Here is a 13,782-nt window from a genome sequence, read left to right on the forward strand (position 1 = left end):
AGCAGCATGTATACCATCATCTGTACCTCTCTGCAGCCCTCTGTGCTGGAGAACACCGCATGCACTGACCAGCAGCAGCATATATATCATTTGCACCTCTCTGCAGCCCTCCCTGTGCTGGGGAACACCTCATGCACTGACCGGCAGCAGCATATATATCATCTGCACCTCTCTGCAGCCCTCCCTGTGCTGGGGAACACCGCATGCACTGACCGGCAGCAGCATATATATCATCTGCACCTCTCTGCAGCCCTCTGTGCTGGAGAACACCGCATGCACTGACCAGCAGCAGCATATATATCATTTGCACCTCTCTGCAGCCCTCCCTGTGCTGGGGAACACCGCATGCACTGACCGGCAGCAGCATATATATCATCTGCACCTCTCTGCAGCCCTCCCTGTGCTGGGGAACACCGCATGCACTGACCGGCAGCAGCATATATATCATCTGCACCTCTCTGCAGCCCTCCCTGTGCTGGGGAACACCGCATGCACTGACCGGCAGCAGCATATATATCATCTGCACCTCTGTGCAGCCCTCCCTGTACTGGAGAACACCGCATGCACTGACCGGCAGCAGCATATATATCATCATCTGCACCTTTCTGCAGCCCTCTCTGTGCTGGAGAACACCGCATGCACTGACCGGCAGCAGCATATATACCATCTGCACCTCTCTGCAGCCCTCCCTGTGCTGGGGAACACCGCATGCACTGACCGGCAGCAGCATATATATCATCTGCACCTCTCTGCAGCCCTCCCTCTGCTGGGGAATACCGCATGCACTGACCGGCAGCAGCATATATACCATCTGCACCTCTCTGCAGCACTCCCTCTGCTGGGGAATACCGCATGCACTGACCGGCAGCAGCATATATATCATCTGCACCTCTCTGCCGCCCTCCCTGTGCTGGAGAACACCGCATGCACTGACCGGCGGCAGCATATATATCATCTGCACCTCTCTGCAGCCCTCCCTGTGCTGGGGAACACCGCATACACTGACCGGCAGCAGCATATATACCATCTGCACCTCTCTGCAGCCCTCCCTCTGCTGGGGAATACCGCATGCACTGACCGGCAGCAGCATATATATCATCTGCACCTCTCTGCAGCCCTCCCTCTGCTGGGGAATACCGCATGCACTGACCGGCAGCAGCATATATACCATCATCTGCACCTCTCTGCAGCCCTCTCTGTGCTGGGGAACACTGCATGCACTGACCGGCAGCAACATATATAGCATCATCTGCACCTCTCTGCAGCCCTCCCTGTGCTGGAGAACACCGCATGCACTGACCGGCAGCAGCATATATATCATCTGCACCTCTCTGCAGCCCTCCCTGTGCTGGGGAACACCGCATGCACTGACCGGCAGCAGCATATATATCATCATCTGCACCTCTCTGCAGCCCTATCTGTGCTGGAGAATACTGCATGCACTGACCGGCAGCAGCATATATACCATCTGCACCTCTCTGCAGCCCTCTCTGTGCTGGGGAACACCGCATGCACTGACCGGCAGCAGCATATATATCATCATCTGCACCTCTCTGCAGCCCTCTCTGTGCTGGGGAACACTGCATGCACTGACCGGCAGCAACATATATACCATCATCTGCACCTCTCTGCAGCCCTCCCTGTGCTGGGGAACACCGCATGCACTGACCGGCAGCAGCATATATATCATCATCATCTGCACCTCTCTGCAGCCCTCTCTGTGCTGGAGAATACTGCATGCACTGACCGGCAGCAGCATATATACCATCTGCACCTCTCTGCAGCCCTCTCTGTGCTGGGGAACACCGCATGCACTGACCGGCAGCAGCATATATATCATCATCTGCACCTCTCTGCAGCCCTCCCTGTGCTGGAGCACCAGCCCTGCATTCTCTCATCTCGCCTCACCCGGCTACTATTTCATGTCGTCCGGCTGGAAAAAATTTCTGGGGAGAACACTGTAGAATCTGCAGGGTATGTTCACGCTGTGTGTCTTGCGTTGTGATATAACGCAAGTGTTAACCGCATAGCAACAAGATTACATTGCATTGGCTCCAAGGTGCTTTGGGTTATCAATCCAAGCCCGGGCATTATTAGCATAGAGTTTGTATGTTCTCCCTGTGTCTAGGGTAGGAACACACTAGGCATATGTTTTTCCACTATGTGCTATGCAATTCTACCTAGTGTGTTCCCACTCTGAGTGGGTTTCCTCCAGACGCTCTGGTTTCCTCCAACATCCCAATAACATGATGAAAAGGCAATTAACTTCCTGAGCCCCTCAGAGGGACAGTTAAGTGACATAACCATGTACTCTGTCAAGCGCTGCTGAAGATGTCACTGCTATATAAATACTGAATTATAATCTTGGAACATACTTTTGCACAACATGTTTTCACATTGACAATCATTTGCTACGGTGGAAAAACCCATTTAAACGCAGAAAAACGCTCTATCGTGTGCGGAAAAACAGTTTTTCGCACTGACAAGTGTGTTGTCTTTGTACCGTTTAGGGACGAATCACACATAAAAACACAAATTGGAATCGCAGTCGTGATTTTGCCATAATTTGCATTTACATGCAATGCGTTTGTGATTTACACAAATTGCAAATGCTGCAGTGAGAATGATTCCATAGGGATACATTAGCAGCAGCACTTTGCTGATCACCAGCAATCAGCAAAGCACCATCCATTCACCTCCTTTCCAACAGCAGACAGGGACAGGAAGTAAATAGCATTCATTCCACAGGGACACAGACAACAATACAACAAAAACCTGGTGGCAATACAAACCCATTTTCACTGAGGGCCCATTTCCACTATCGCGAATTCGCATGCGTTTTTCGCATGCAAATTCGCATAGCAATACAAGTGAATGGGACTGTTTCCACTTGTCAGGATTCCTTTGCGTTTTTCTGTGCAGAAAAAATTCGCATGGCAGAGCCATCAGAATTCGCATACCGTATACCGATATGCGAATCGCATACAATGTATTCAATAGGAAATTCGCATGCGGTTTGAGTATGCGAATCTTCATGCGAATTCGCATAGAAACAATGGAAAATCACACCAGCACTGCCATGGTTAAATTCGCATACATCGTCATCCATGCGAATTCGCATGAAAATTCGCATAGACCCGCATGCGAAATTCGCATCCGCATGCAAATTTTTCCTGCGACGATTCCCACCGCACAAGTGGAAAAGCAGCCTCAGAGGAAAAAACAAAAAGCAAGGTTTCTACAGCCCAAAAGTCCCATAGTAAAGAGTAAGGCTACCTTCACAGTGGTATATTGTGGCATAATGGCCACTTTGTAACGCAGCTTGCCGCATGGCAATACACCACCTATAGCGACATTCTCAGTGCGGCAAGTGCATTGCAGTATAACGCAGTGCAGCACTATAGCACACCGCATGCAGTAAGTTTCTGCAAAACACACACATTAACCATAAAAGTGATGCATACTTTTGATTGGCTGTATGCTTCACTGTATCCCGCGCTACACACGGGAAACTTGAGGCACCACTTTCCTGTTTTATTGCATTCCTGCTATTACAGGGGATGCGATGGCCACTGTGAACATGCATACATTTGAAATCGGCGCCGGTAGACTTGTGCGCAGGATACAGCTGTTATACGGCTGATCCTGCTTCTGCACAAGTCCGGGCCGTGTTAATTACTATTCCCCCTCCAGGCCGCCATGGATAGTGGGGGAATGAAATAAATTTGACTTCCAGCGATTGCTGGAGGCCAAACTATTGTGTTTTTTAAGCAACTTCAGCTCCGTCTTCTGACGGCGCCGACCTTGCTCACTGAGCGCCGCTATAGACTGATTCCCATTACAGTCTATGGCGGCGCTGGCTGTGCCCAAATCTAGCAGCGCTGAAAAGCACTGCTCCGTGTGAACATAGCCTTGATCACATGACCTGAACCAGCCCAATCCAAAGCTTACCACCAAGCTCTGGAGGCGGCACCGCCGACACTTGGCTTCCATCATTAAGCTGTTTGTAATTCCAGAAGGCACAGACAGAGCTCTCTGAGATCATTTCCAGCAGCTGTCTGGGCTGTAGGGAGATGCTGGTGGAGAGGGAGGGGCACCTGATGCTCAAAGAGATTCTAATAAGTTTGGTTTACATGCAAATTGTATGCACCTTGGAATTGGGCCAATCAAATTGCACTGGGAATGCATGCACTTCCTGCCTAATTTGATTGGCCTAATTCCAAGATGCATATAATTTGCATGGAACCTGGAACAAATAGCTTCTCATTGACCATCTCTAATGCAAAAAGAGACACACTTGAAAGATTAATGAAAGATCACAGACCATTTTACCCCCTATGAGAGCCATACTCTACACAGTCTATTCTATTGAGCTGAACTCCCCATCAGATAAAAAAAAAAATCTTTGCAAGATGCTGTACACATTCAAAAGATCTGTTCCTGCAAAAGACCTGTTAGAATAGACTGTGTAGAGTATGCTCTTATGCTGGGCATACACGGTGCAATTCTGCGCCGGTATCGAGCCGCTGGCTCGATGCTGGCGCATCCCCGCTCGTCCGCACGGGCGCGTAGATCGATTCCCGCTCGTCCTCGCGGGCAGTTCCTTATCAGCCGCTCGTTTCTTCCATTGTCCGCCCGCGGGGATCGAGCACGGAGTCAATCCACCGCGGTGAATGGACAGGCTGAATATTATCAATCGAGCCATCAGCGGCTCGATTGATAACAACTATCGCGCCGTGTATGCCTAGCATTATACTACAACGGAAGGGGGTAAAATTGGTCTGTGATCTTTCATTAATATATTTCAAGTGTGTACACACCATAAAGCTTTGTTCACATCTAAAATCGGAACTGCTGACGGCAGCGATTTTCAACATATTTCCCCCTCCCGAGCTCCAGTGCCGCAGCATGAAGCATTTTCATGGGAATTGCGTTGAGATTCTCGTTCACTGTTATGAGAGTCAGAAGTGCAGCAAAATAGCAATGCAATCCCATTTTGCAGTTCCGATTGTTATCGGGGGCCTTACAAGACGCCATGTCATGAGAGCTGTGATGCCATGCACGACTATAGCGATTTTCATGCATTCTCCTTTTTTTGCTGCATGCCGTTCGATTATTTTTCCCCAACTGCAAATCAGATGGCAGATTTCAATAGGCTGAATTTACCTGTCCGAATTCACAGCAAATCGCCCATGGTGGAGAGAAGCCTTATGGGTTGTGGCTCACTAGAAATTGCAAATGGCCAACGATTCCTACAAAGCGCTTACTGAGCGGCCCCTGGCCTGAAGACTGATACACACCATGAGCGCTTTTTTAATGTAAACCAGGAAAAAAAACTTAGGGTCTTCTAGCCAGTACAATGGATTGGGAAATCAATTTTTCTACCAAATTCGATGAAATCTACCACAAATCGAGGGGAAAAATTGATAAGTTGTTGAGGCACCTTTAAGAAAACCTTAGTACCTCAGGCTCACGCCTCATGCTCCAGGAGTTGTCAGGCTTTCAGTACAGGCAGCCTAGAGCTCCCAGCAGCCATACACAGCCTCAAGCTCTGCTTTCCCACATTAGCTGCAAACTTTCAGTCAGTGCGCTGCTGCCCCATGCTGAGCACAGGAACCTCAGTCTCTTCCCACCCAGCCCGCACAAGCCAGACCCTCTCTGGAATGCCCTCGCGACACAGAATCCCCCGCTCTGATTGGCCAAGACCCTCATCCATCACCCGCAGCTCGCACTGTGATTGGCTAGGACGCACGCTGTCTAGACACTTCCTCGGAGTGAGAGGGGGGCGCTTCTCCTCTACATTCTAGAGTAACACAGCACTTACTTTTTTCCTCCCCCCTTCATTCCTCTCCCTGGCTGGGATCGAGCAAATGCAAAATCTGCCGATCTCAGCAAGTCTCTCTCTCTCTCCCTCCAGATGCATTAAAAGAAAGGAAACCCACCCTGATCTTGGTGCATGGAGGAGAGAATTCCGCAGCACCTCACCCTCTGCAGGCACGGCTGGGATTCTGCTGCAGTGCCCGGGGCCCTCTAAGGCCATCTGCCCCCCCTGGCATCCCCCCTCCCACTGCACACAATGCACACACACGGCTAAATATGGATCATATGTATAATAAATAGAAGATCGGCCACGTACCATGCTCAGGCACCTGATATAACACTACGGGGGCAACTTTACATGGCCCGGGCCGGTGGCTTCATGTTATTCACGGCAGGGCACGGGGGGCATTGATCAGCTCCATGCATTGCCTTCTTCTACGTGTGATTGGCACGCTGATCCATCCTCGCCCCCCTAAGGCACTTTAGCACAAGTTATTATATTAGCTCAGCTCTCTCTGCCAGCTCCTTGTTTATTTCCGCAATCACTGTGATTTGCATAGTTCAAGGGCTTGACCAATGGGAGCCCGGGGATGGCAGCTCCGTCCGGGACAACGTTCTACATACATCCCCCAGTGCGAGGCCCAGCCAGGCAGGGGAGGGAGGGGAGAGGGCAGAGGGGCGAGCAGGGAGGGACGGTGGAGAGGTGCTGGCCGGGAGGGAGGGAAGCAGAGGTACGGGAAGTAAAGAGAGGGCAGGGGAACATGAAGCAAGGTTAGGAACAAGAGAAACAGATCTACTAGGGACGAAGAGGGCAAAGGAGGGTAGGTAGGGCAGGGGCACATGAAGCAAGGAGAGGGCACATGAAGCATGGAGAGGGCACATGAAGCAAGGAGAGGGCACATTAAGCATGGAGAGGGCACATGAAGCAAGGAGAGGGCACATTAAAGCAAGGAGAGGGCACATGAAGCAAGGAGAGGGCACATGAAGCATGGAGAGGGCACATGAAACAAGGAGAGGGCACATGAAGCAAGGAGAGGGCACATGAAGCACGGAGAGGGCACATGAAGCAAGGAGAGGGCACATGAAGCATGGAGAGGGCACATGAAGCATGGAGAGGGCACATGAAGCATGGAGAGGGCACATGAAGCATGGAGAGGGCACATGAAGCAAGGAGAGCGCACATGAAGCATGGAGTGGGCACATGAAGCATGGAGAGGGCACATGAAGCAAGGAGAGGGCACATGAAGCATGGAGTGGGCACATGAAGCATGGAGAGGGCACATGAAGCATGGAGAGGGCACATGAAGCAAGGAGAGGGCACATGAAGCAAGGAGAGGGCACATGAAGCAAGGAGAGGGCACATGAAGCAAGGAGAGGGCACATGAAGCATGGAGAGGGCACATGAAGCATGGAGAGGGCAGGGGCACATGAAGGAAGGAGAGAGCAGGGGTACATGAAGCAAGGGAAATAAACAAGAGAAACAGAGATACTGGGGGCAGAGACAATTGGCAGAGAAGGACAGAGAGGGCAAGAGGCATGTGAAACAAGGGCAGGAATAGCAGCAATATAAGCAGAGATACTAGAGACAAACATTAAGCAAGGAGAGAACAGGGGCATAAACAAGAGAAGCAGAGATATTGTGGGCAGAGAAGCTTGGCAAAGGAGGGAAGAGTAGACACATGCACTGTCAGAGTACTGCAGAGGAGGGAGGAAGAGGGTAGGGTTTGCAGAATTGGCGCAGGTGTGCAGAAGGAATACAAGGGGTTATTTACCCATAATTCCGCCGTCCGCTCTGCGTTCCAAACAGTTTCCACGCGTCCTATTGGTCGCGTTGCAAGCCTCACCACAGCGCACTTCCTCCTTCAAGCCGGAAGGAGGAAGTGCGCCGGTGTGAGGCTTGCAACGCGACCAATAGGACGCGTGCAAGCTGTTTGGAACACAGGGCAGACGGCGGAATTATGGAAAAATGGTAACTCCTTCTATCCCCATCGCACACCGGCGCCAATTAAGTCTCGTTTGAAATACGGGTAATTACTCGCTAGAGCAACCCTGATAATGAGAAGCAGAGATGCTAGGGACAGAGAGGGCAGATGCACTGGCAAAGGAGGGAAGATAAGAGAGAGGCACTAGCATGGACTCTGCCAGAAGTACTGCAGGAGAGGGTAGAGGCATGATGCAGAGAAAGGGCAGAGGTACTGGCAGGGGGAGGTAGAGGGCAAATCCTCAAGCTTTCTCTCTTCTGGAGGGGCTGTCATTATTTTGCTGCCAGATTCCCCTTGTACCATTCTGGTCTGGTTTTGTAAAATTGATCACTTCTCTAGCCTTAGTACAGAAGTAAGTTTTTTGTTTTTTTTGCTAGAGGGAAGTACAAATGTCCAATAAAAGAGTGTCTGCACTACTCTAAATTTTACACTCAATCTGAAAATGATTGCCTCACTTGGGTGTAGCACAGGGTATGTGTGGGCCACTGCAGTGGATACAGTACGTTAATGAATTTTTCACCAATGTTTTAGTGCTACTTCCCAGTTGACCGTCAAATACCAAAATTCCCTTATTGAAAAATCTGCTATGCATACAATTTGCATTAAAGGGACACTTAAGTCAAACAAAAAAAATGAGTTTTACTCACCTAGGGCTTCCAATAGCCCCCTGCAGCTGTCCGGTGCCGTCGCCGTCTCCCTCCGATCCACCTGGCCCCGCCAGCAGCCACTTCCTGTTTCGGTGACAGGAGCTGACAGGCTGGGGACGCGAGTGATTCTTCGCGTTCCCAGACACATTAGCACCCTCTGTGCTGCTATATGGTATATGATATATGCTATAGCAGTCTAGATGGCGCTATTGTGGCCAGGAACGCGAAGAATCACTCGCGTTCCCAGCCTGTCAGCTCCTGTCACCGAAACAGGAAGTGGCTGCCGGCAGGGCCAGGAGAATCAGGGAGATGGCGAGGGCACCGGACAGCTGCAGCGGGCTATTGGAAGCACCAGGTGAGTAAAACTCATTTTTTTTGTTTGACTTAAGTGTCCCTTTAAGTTTGAATTATTAGCATCTCATTAAAGGCGGACGCGGCCAATTCTCCGCATTACAGGGTGCTCTCTCTCCATACAGATACGCATGTGGCTGCTTACTGCGCTGCCGCATGCGTACATGTATGGAGGGAGCCCCTGTGATGCGGACAATTGGCCGCGTCCGCCGGAAGTGACGGGCCCGGTACCGGCGGATCCAGGAAGCTGAGGACGGCGGCGTGGGAGCGATCCAGGCTTATGGAGCTGGAAGAAGCCCCAGGTATGTATAAAATCATTTTCTTTTTTCAACCCCCTGTTCCTCTCTGGTTCCCTTTAACCATCTCTACCTGGCCTGCTGCTGTGAGACAAGAAGAACATATAGGAGCACTCCAGAGTTATTGGTGGCTACAGTCATTGGAGATGATCAAGCAAGAACGTTTATATTTGGTCATTTCCTTCTGCAACAGCAGTAGTGTATGCAGGTGAAGGGGCTGTACTGTGCAGCAATTGATAGGAGTGATCAGGCAGCTGCAAAGCTACCAAACCAACCTTGTACAGTACACAGAAGGAGCACATTACATTTTAGGGAAAATTATAGCGGTTCATGAGATTGGGCTGACAAAAGTTTTCTAACATTCCTCAGGTTCTCTGCAGCCAGATGTTGTTATTATTATTTAGTATTTATATAGCACTGACATCTAATGCAGTACTTTACAATGTATATAGTCATGTCGCTAACTGTCCCTCAGAGTGGCTCACACTCTAATACCCATCATAGTCATGTGTCCATCATAGTAAATGTTCTACTATTATTTGAGTGAGATAACTATAGACACAGCTTCAAGGATAATAGAATTGTCTTGCGGGTTGGCAGTTTCTTACAGGAGTAACAAAATCATTCTATTGTAATTAAAGATATCGTCTCTAGCTAAATACTCACCCAATAATGGATCAGGGTGCCTCACAGAGATGCCCCCAATGAATGATGTTCCCGGATCCATCTTCTTACCCGCGGGAACACACAACGGGCGCTGCACATCACCTAATCGCACACTTGTACCCACCTTGCGAGATCGTGGATACGATCGCTCGTCGCTCAAAAAATCTCCGGTAGTCAAAAGAATTGCAAGGTGGATATGAGCCTTCAGAGTTGCTAACCAAGTCGTTTTTAAGTAAAGATTTGATTTTTATGTAAAACCTTCTGTTTTAATTTATTTCTAATATGGGTACTGACAATTGATAGGTGTTAGCCAATAAATGGTTTCATCCTGATTCAAAACTTGCTTTTTCTAAGGGCTCGTTTCCACTATCGCGAATCTGCATGCGTCCAACGCATGCAGATCCGCACATGTAATACAAGTGGATGGGCCTGTTTCCACTGTAGCGTTGTTGAGGTGCGTTTTTTTCAGCGTGAAAAAAACGCACAAAAGAGCCAACGATTTCGCCTGCGTCGGGAATCCGTGCGAATCGCCGCTAATGTATTTAATAGTAAAAACGCATGCGTTTGTTACATGCGTTTTTACCCGCGATTTCGCGTGCGATTTCGCACCTTTTTCAATTTTATTTAGCCCTGGCAGTGTCATGGTTAATTTCGCATGGCACCCTGCCATGCGAAATCGCAGGCGAAATCGCGGGTAAAAACGCATGTGGAAACGCATCCGCATGCGTTTTTACAAGCGTCGGAATGCGGCCGAAATCGCGTCGCAACAGTGGAAACAAGCCCTTATATGGTCCAATACTCTAGTAAAGTTACTTAGGCCGCGTACATTTGAAATAGCCGTTTATTGAATTGATTATTGTGCTTTTTATATAGCGGCTATATGTGTACCGTATGTGTTGTGTTACAAATATTTAGCGGTTATTTATTAGTATAAGCGGCTGTTTTTTTGTTTGCAATAGTGTGTTTCCAAAGTAAATTTCCAATACCAGCCGATGTATTCTTACATATTACATCGTAATTTAACACTTAAAGAGAACCTGTACTGAGTAAAAATATTTAAAATAAACACATGAGGTAACTTCAAATGAACATTACATAGTTACCTTGCCATCAGTTCCTCTCAGAAGCTCACCAGTTTCTTCTGACAATAATCCTTTCTAGTTCTGACAATATTTTGTCAGATCTGAAATATATCAGTTGCTGTCAGTAAAATATCAGTTGCTGTCAGTTATAGCTGAGAGGAAAACTGATGTACCAGGTAAATGTCCATGTTTCCCTATGGCTCAAGTGGGCGATGTTACAGTTTAACTGTGTGCTGACCAGAAAGCTGTTATGGGTAATGGTCATTTTCAAAATGGAGGACGGAAAATTCCCTTGGTTTATAAAATGCAAGTAGGAGGTCCACAGCGCTGAGTGTAATTTAAACACTTTTATTAATAGGAATTGATTATTGCATTGACCTTAGGCTAACTTGAAGCACCTTCCCCTTTACACATCCCTGTCACACACAAACACTCATACAATGTCACTGCAGTGAGCATCCGCACAAAAATGTAAAAAAAAAGGGGATCCTAATAAAAGATCAAGGCTGATAATAGATAAAAAACTTGGTTTGTTCACAATGAATGAAGTCCGCAATGAGTTAATCTCCATTAGGATCAAGTTCATATATATACAATGATAGCGTTCTACTTGTATAATGATATACTGCACCAGTTTCCTCCGCAATGGGTAGATCCTTAGGTCGCTGTCTCCTCTCACCACATTAGTCACTGGCCTTGTGAGAAGGGGCGAGGAGTCTGCTGATGCCGCCGGGTATAGAGGGCACTTCCGTATGGACGCCGCTTCCGTCCTCTGCAGCTGGACGGTTCCGTAAGCGGCTTGTTCGTTATTCGCTGGCTTGGGCAATCCCACAGTGACGTCACTGATAGCGTAAGTGCGTAGGACGCTGACGTTTCAGGAGGTAACGCCTCCCTTCTTCAGAGCTGTCCATCAATCGCTTCACCCAGCTTATAAACGTTCCTCCCGTTCTTAGAATCCACCCACTTCTCCTTGGCAACCAGCGCTGCTATGTCTCTTCTCTGATTCGCATAGAAATAGAAGTCCACATCAAGGCTCCTCCATAATGGCCGCTATAGTTTACCCAGTTCTGATAATCTTGCTATAGTAGAGAAAAATAATTATCGCCAGATCTTTTTTTATACAAAAATTAATAATATATAAAAAATAGTAAAAATAAAAAAACTTTCCAGATATCAGTTTATTTTATTTTAAAAAAGCATAAAATTCAAAATCGCAGTTTAACCCTTTAGGGGTCATGGTGTCTAATGCATATATCCAAAATGATTCCGTGCGTGATAATCTACTTATATAGTCTCCTCCCCTCCAGTCTCTCTCTACTTTCTGTAGTCCACAAAATGTAGAACCTCGTACCGAGCATTCATGAAATTTTCTATAATGTGCAGATAAGGGATGTTTTTCATTTCCTTTTTCTATATTGTATAGATGTTCTCCTAATCTTTTTTTTCAAAGATCTTTTTGTCTGGAAAGTTTTTTTATTTTTATTATTTTTTATATATTATTAATTTTTGTATAAAAAAAGATCTGGCGATAATTATTTTTCTCTATAGCAGGATTATCAGAACTGGGTAAACTATAGCGGCCATTATGGAGGAGCCTTGATGTGGACTTCTATTTCTATGCGAATCAGAGAAGAGACATAGCAGCGCTGGTTGCCAAGGAGAAGTGGGTGGATTCTAAGAACGGGAGGAACGTTTATAAGCTGGGTGAAGCGATTGATGGACAGCTCTGAAGAAGGGAGGCGTTACCTCCCGAAACGTCAGCGTCCTACGCACTTACGCTATCAGTGACGTCACTGTGGGATTGCCCAAGCCAGCGAATAACGAACAAGCCGCTTACGGAACCGTCCAGCTGCAGAGGACGGAAGCGGCGTCCATACGGAAGTGCCCTCTATACCCGGCGGCATCAGCAGACTCCTCGCCCCTTCTCACAAGGCCAGTGACTAATGTGGTGAGAGGAGACAGCGACCTAAGGATCTACCCATTGCGGAGGAAACTGGTGCAGTATATCATTATACAAGTAGAACGCTATCATTGTATATATATGAACTTGATCCTAACGGAGATTAACTCATTGCGGACTTCATTCATTGTGAACAAACCAAGTTTTTTATCTATTATCAGCCTTGATCTTTTACTGGGATCCCCTTTTTTTTACATTTTTGTGCGGATGCTCACTGCAGTGACATTGTATGAGTGTTTGTGTGTGACAGGGATGTGTAAAGGGGAAGGTGCTTCAAGTTAGCCTAAGGTCAATGCAATAATCAATTCCTATTAATAAAAGTGTTTAAATTACACTCAGCGCTGTGGACCTCCTACTTGCATTTTATAAACTAAGGTATTGGAGGATTTACCTGGTCCGTTTAGCAGCTGACATTTTTCATAGGCGCAGGATATCCACCAAATTTTATACAGGAAAATTCCCTTGATCACAGTGCACAAATAGGACGTGGGACAGGAGAAAGACACTGAGGAGTAGACTACATGGAAGGTAAGTATGACTTGTGTACGCTTATTTTGACTTTTAATTTTCAGTTCAGGTTTTCTTTAAGGCCTCCTTTCCATGGACTATTGATAGGCAGTGAAATGCCTCTCAAACTCTCTCAACTGCTCACTGCTGCCTAGTAACTGCTTGTTGCTGCATGATAACTGCTTACTTCTGCCTGGTAACTGCTGAATGCTGCCTGGTAACTGCTTTCTGAGCACACAGCTGAACAGTTCGTGGAAAGGAGGCCTTATGTAGTCGATAAATGCATTACAAGAATAGCCGCGCCTAATTCAAGCAGCGCTTTAATCGCCGTGTTCGCTTAGGCCACTTTTCCACGGGCAGTTGATGGGCAGTGAATTGCCTCTCAAACTCTCACAAATGCTTGCTGCTGCCTGGTAACTGCTCACTGCTGCCTGATAACTGCTCACTGCTGCCTGGCAACTGCTTGTTGGC

The 13,782-nt window shown here is 47.7% G+C and overlaps 1 protein-coding gene across 4 annotated transcripts in view; it reads right to left on the reverse strand.

Annotated features, from left to right (window-relative positions):
- The window catches only part of NFIA (nuclear factor I A), a 678,234-nt gene that overhangs the window by 486,166 nt on the left and 178,286 nt on the right, over positions 1 to 13,782 (reverse strand). Inside the window, exon 1 of one of the 4 annotated variants that reach the window (XM_068239379.1) lies at positions 6,137 to 6,349. The exons of the other annotated variants lie outside the window; for them this stretch is intronic. Within the exon in view, the coding sequence (XP_068095480.1) occupies positions 6,137 to 6,139 (3 nt within the window). The 5' untranslated portion in view covers positions 6,140 to 6,349. Of the gene's footprint in view, positions 1 to 6,136; positions 6,350 to 13,782 lie in introns of those variants that run through there. 4 annotated transcript variants of the gene reach the window in all.

This window comes from Hyperolius riggenbachi, chromosome 6 (assembly GCF_040937935.1).
Source record: "Hyperolius riggenbachi isolate aHypRig1 chromosome 6, aHypRig1.pri, whole genome shotgun sequence".
Taxonomy (NCBI): Eukaryota; Metazoa; Chordata; class Amphibia; order Anura; family Hyperoliidae; genus Hyperolius; species Hyperolius riggenbachi.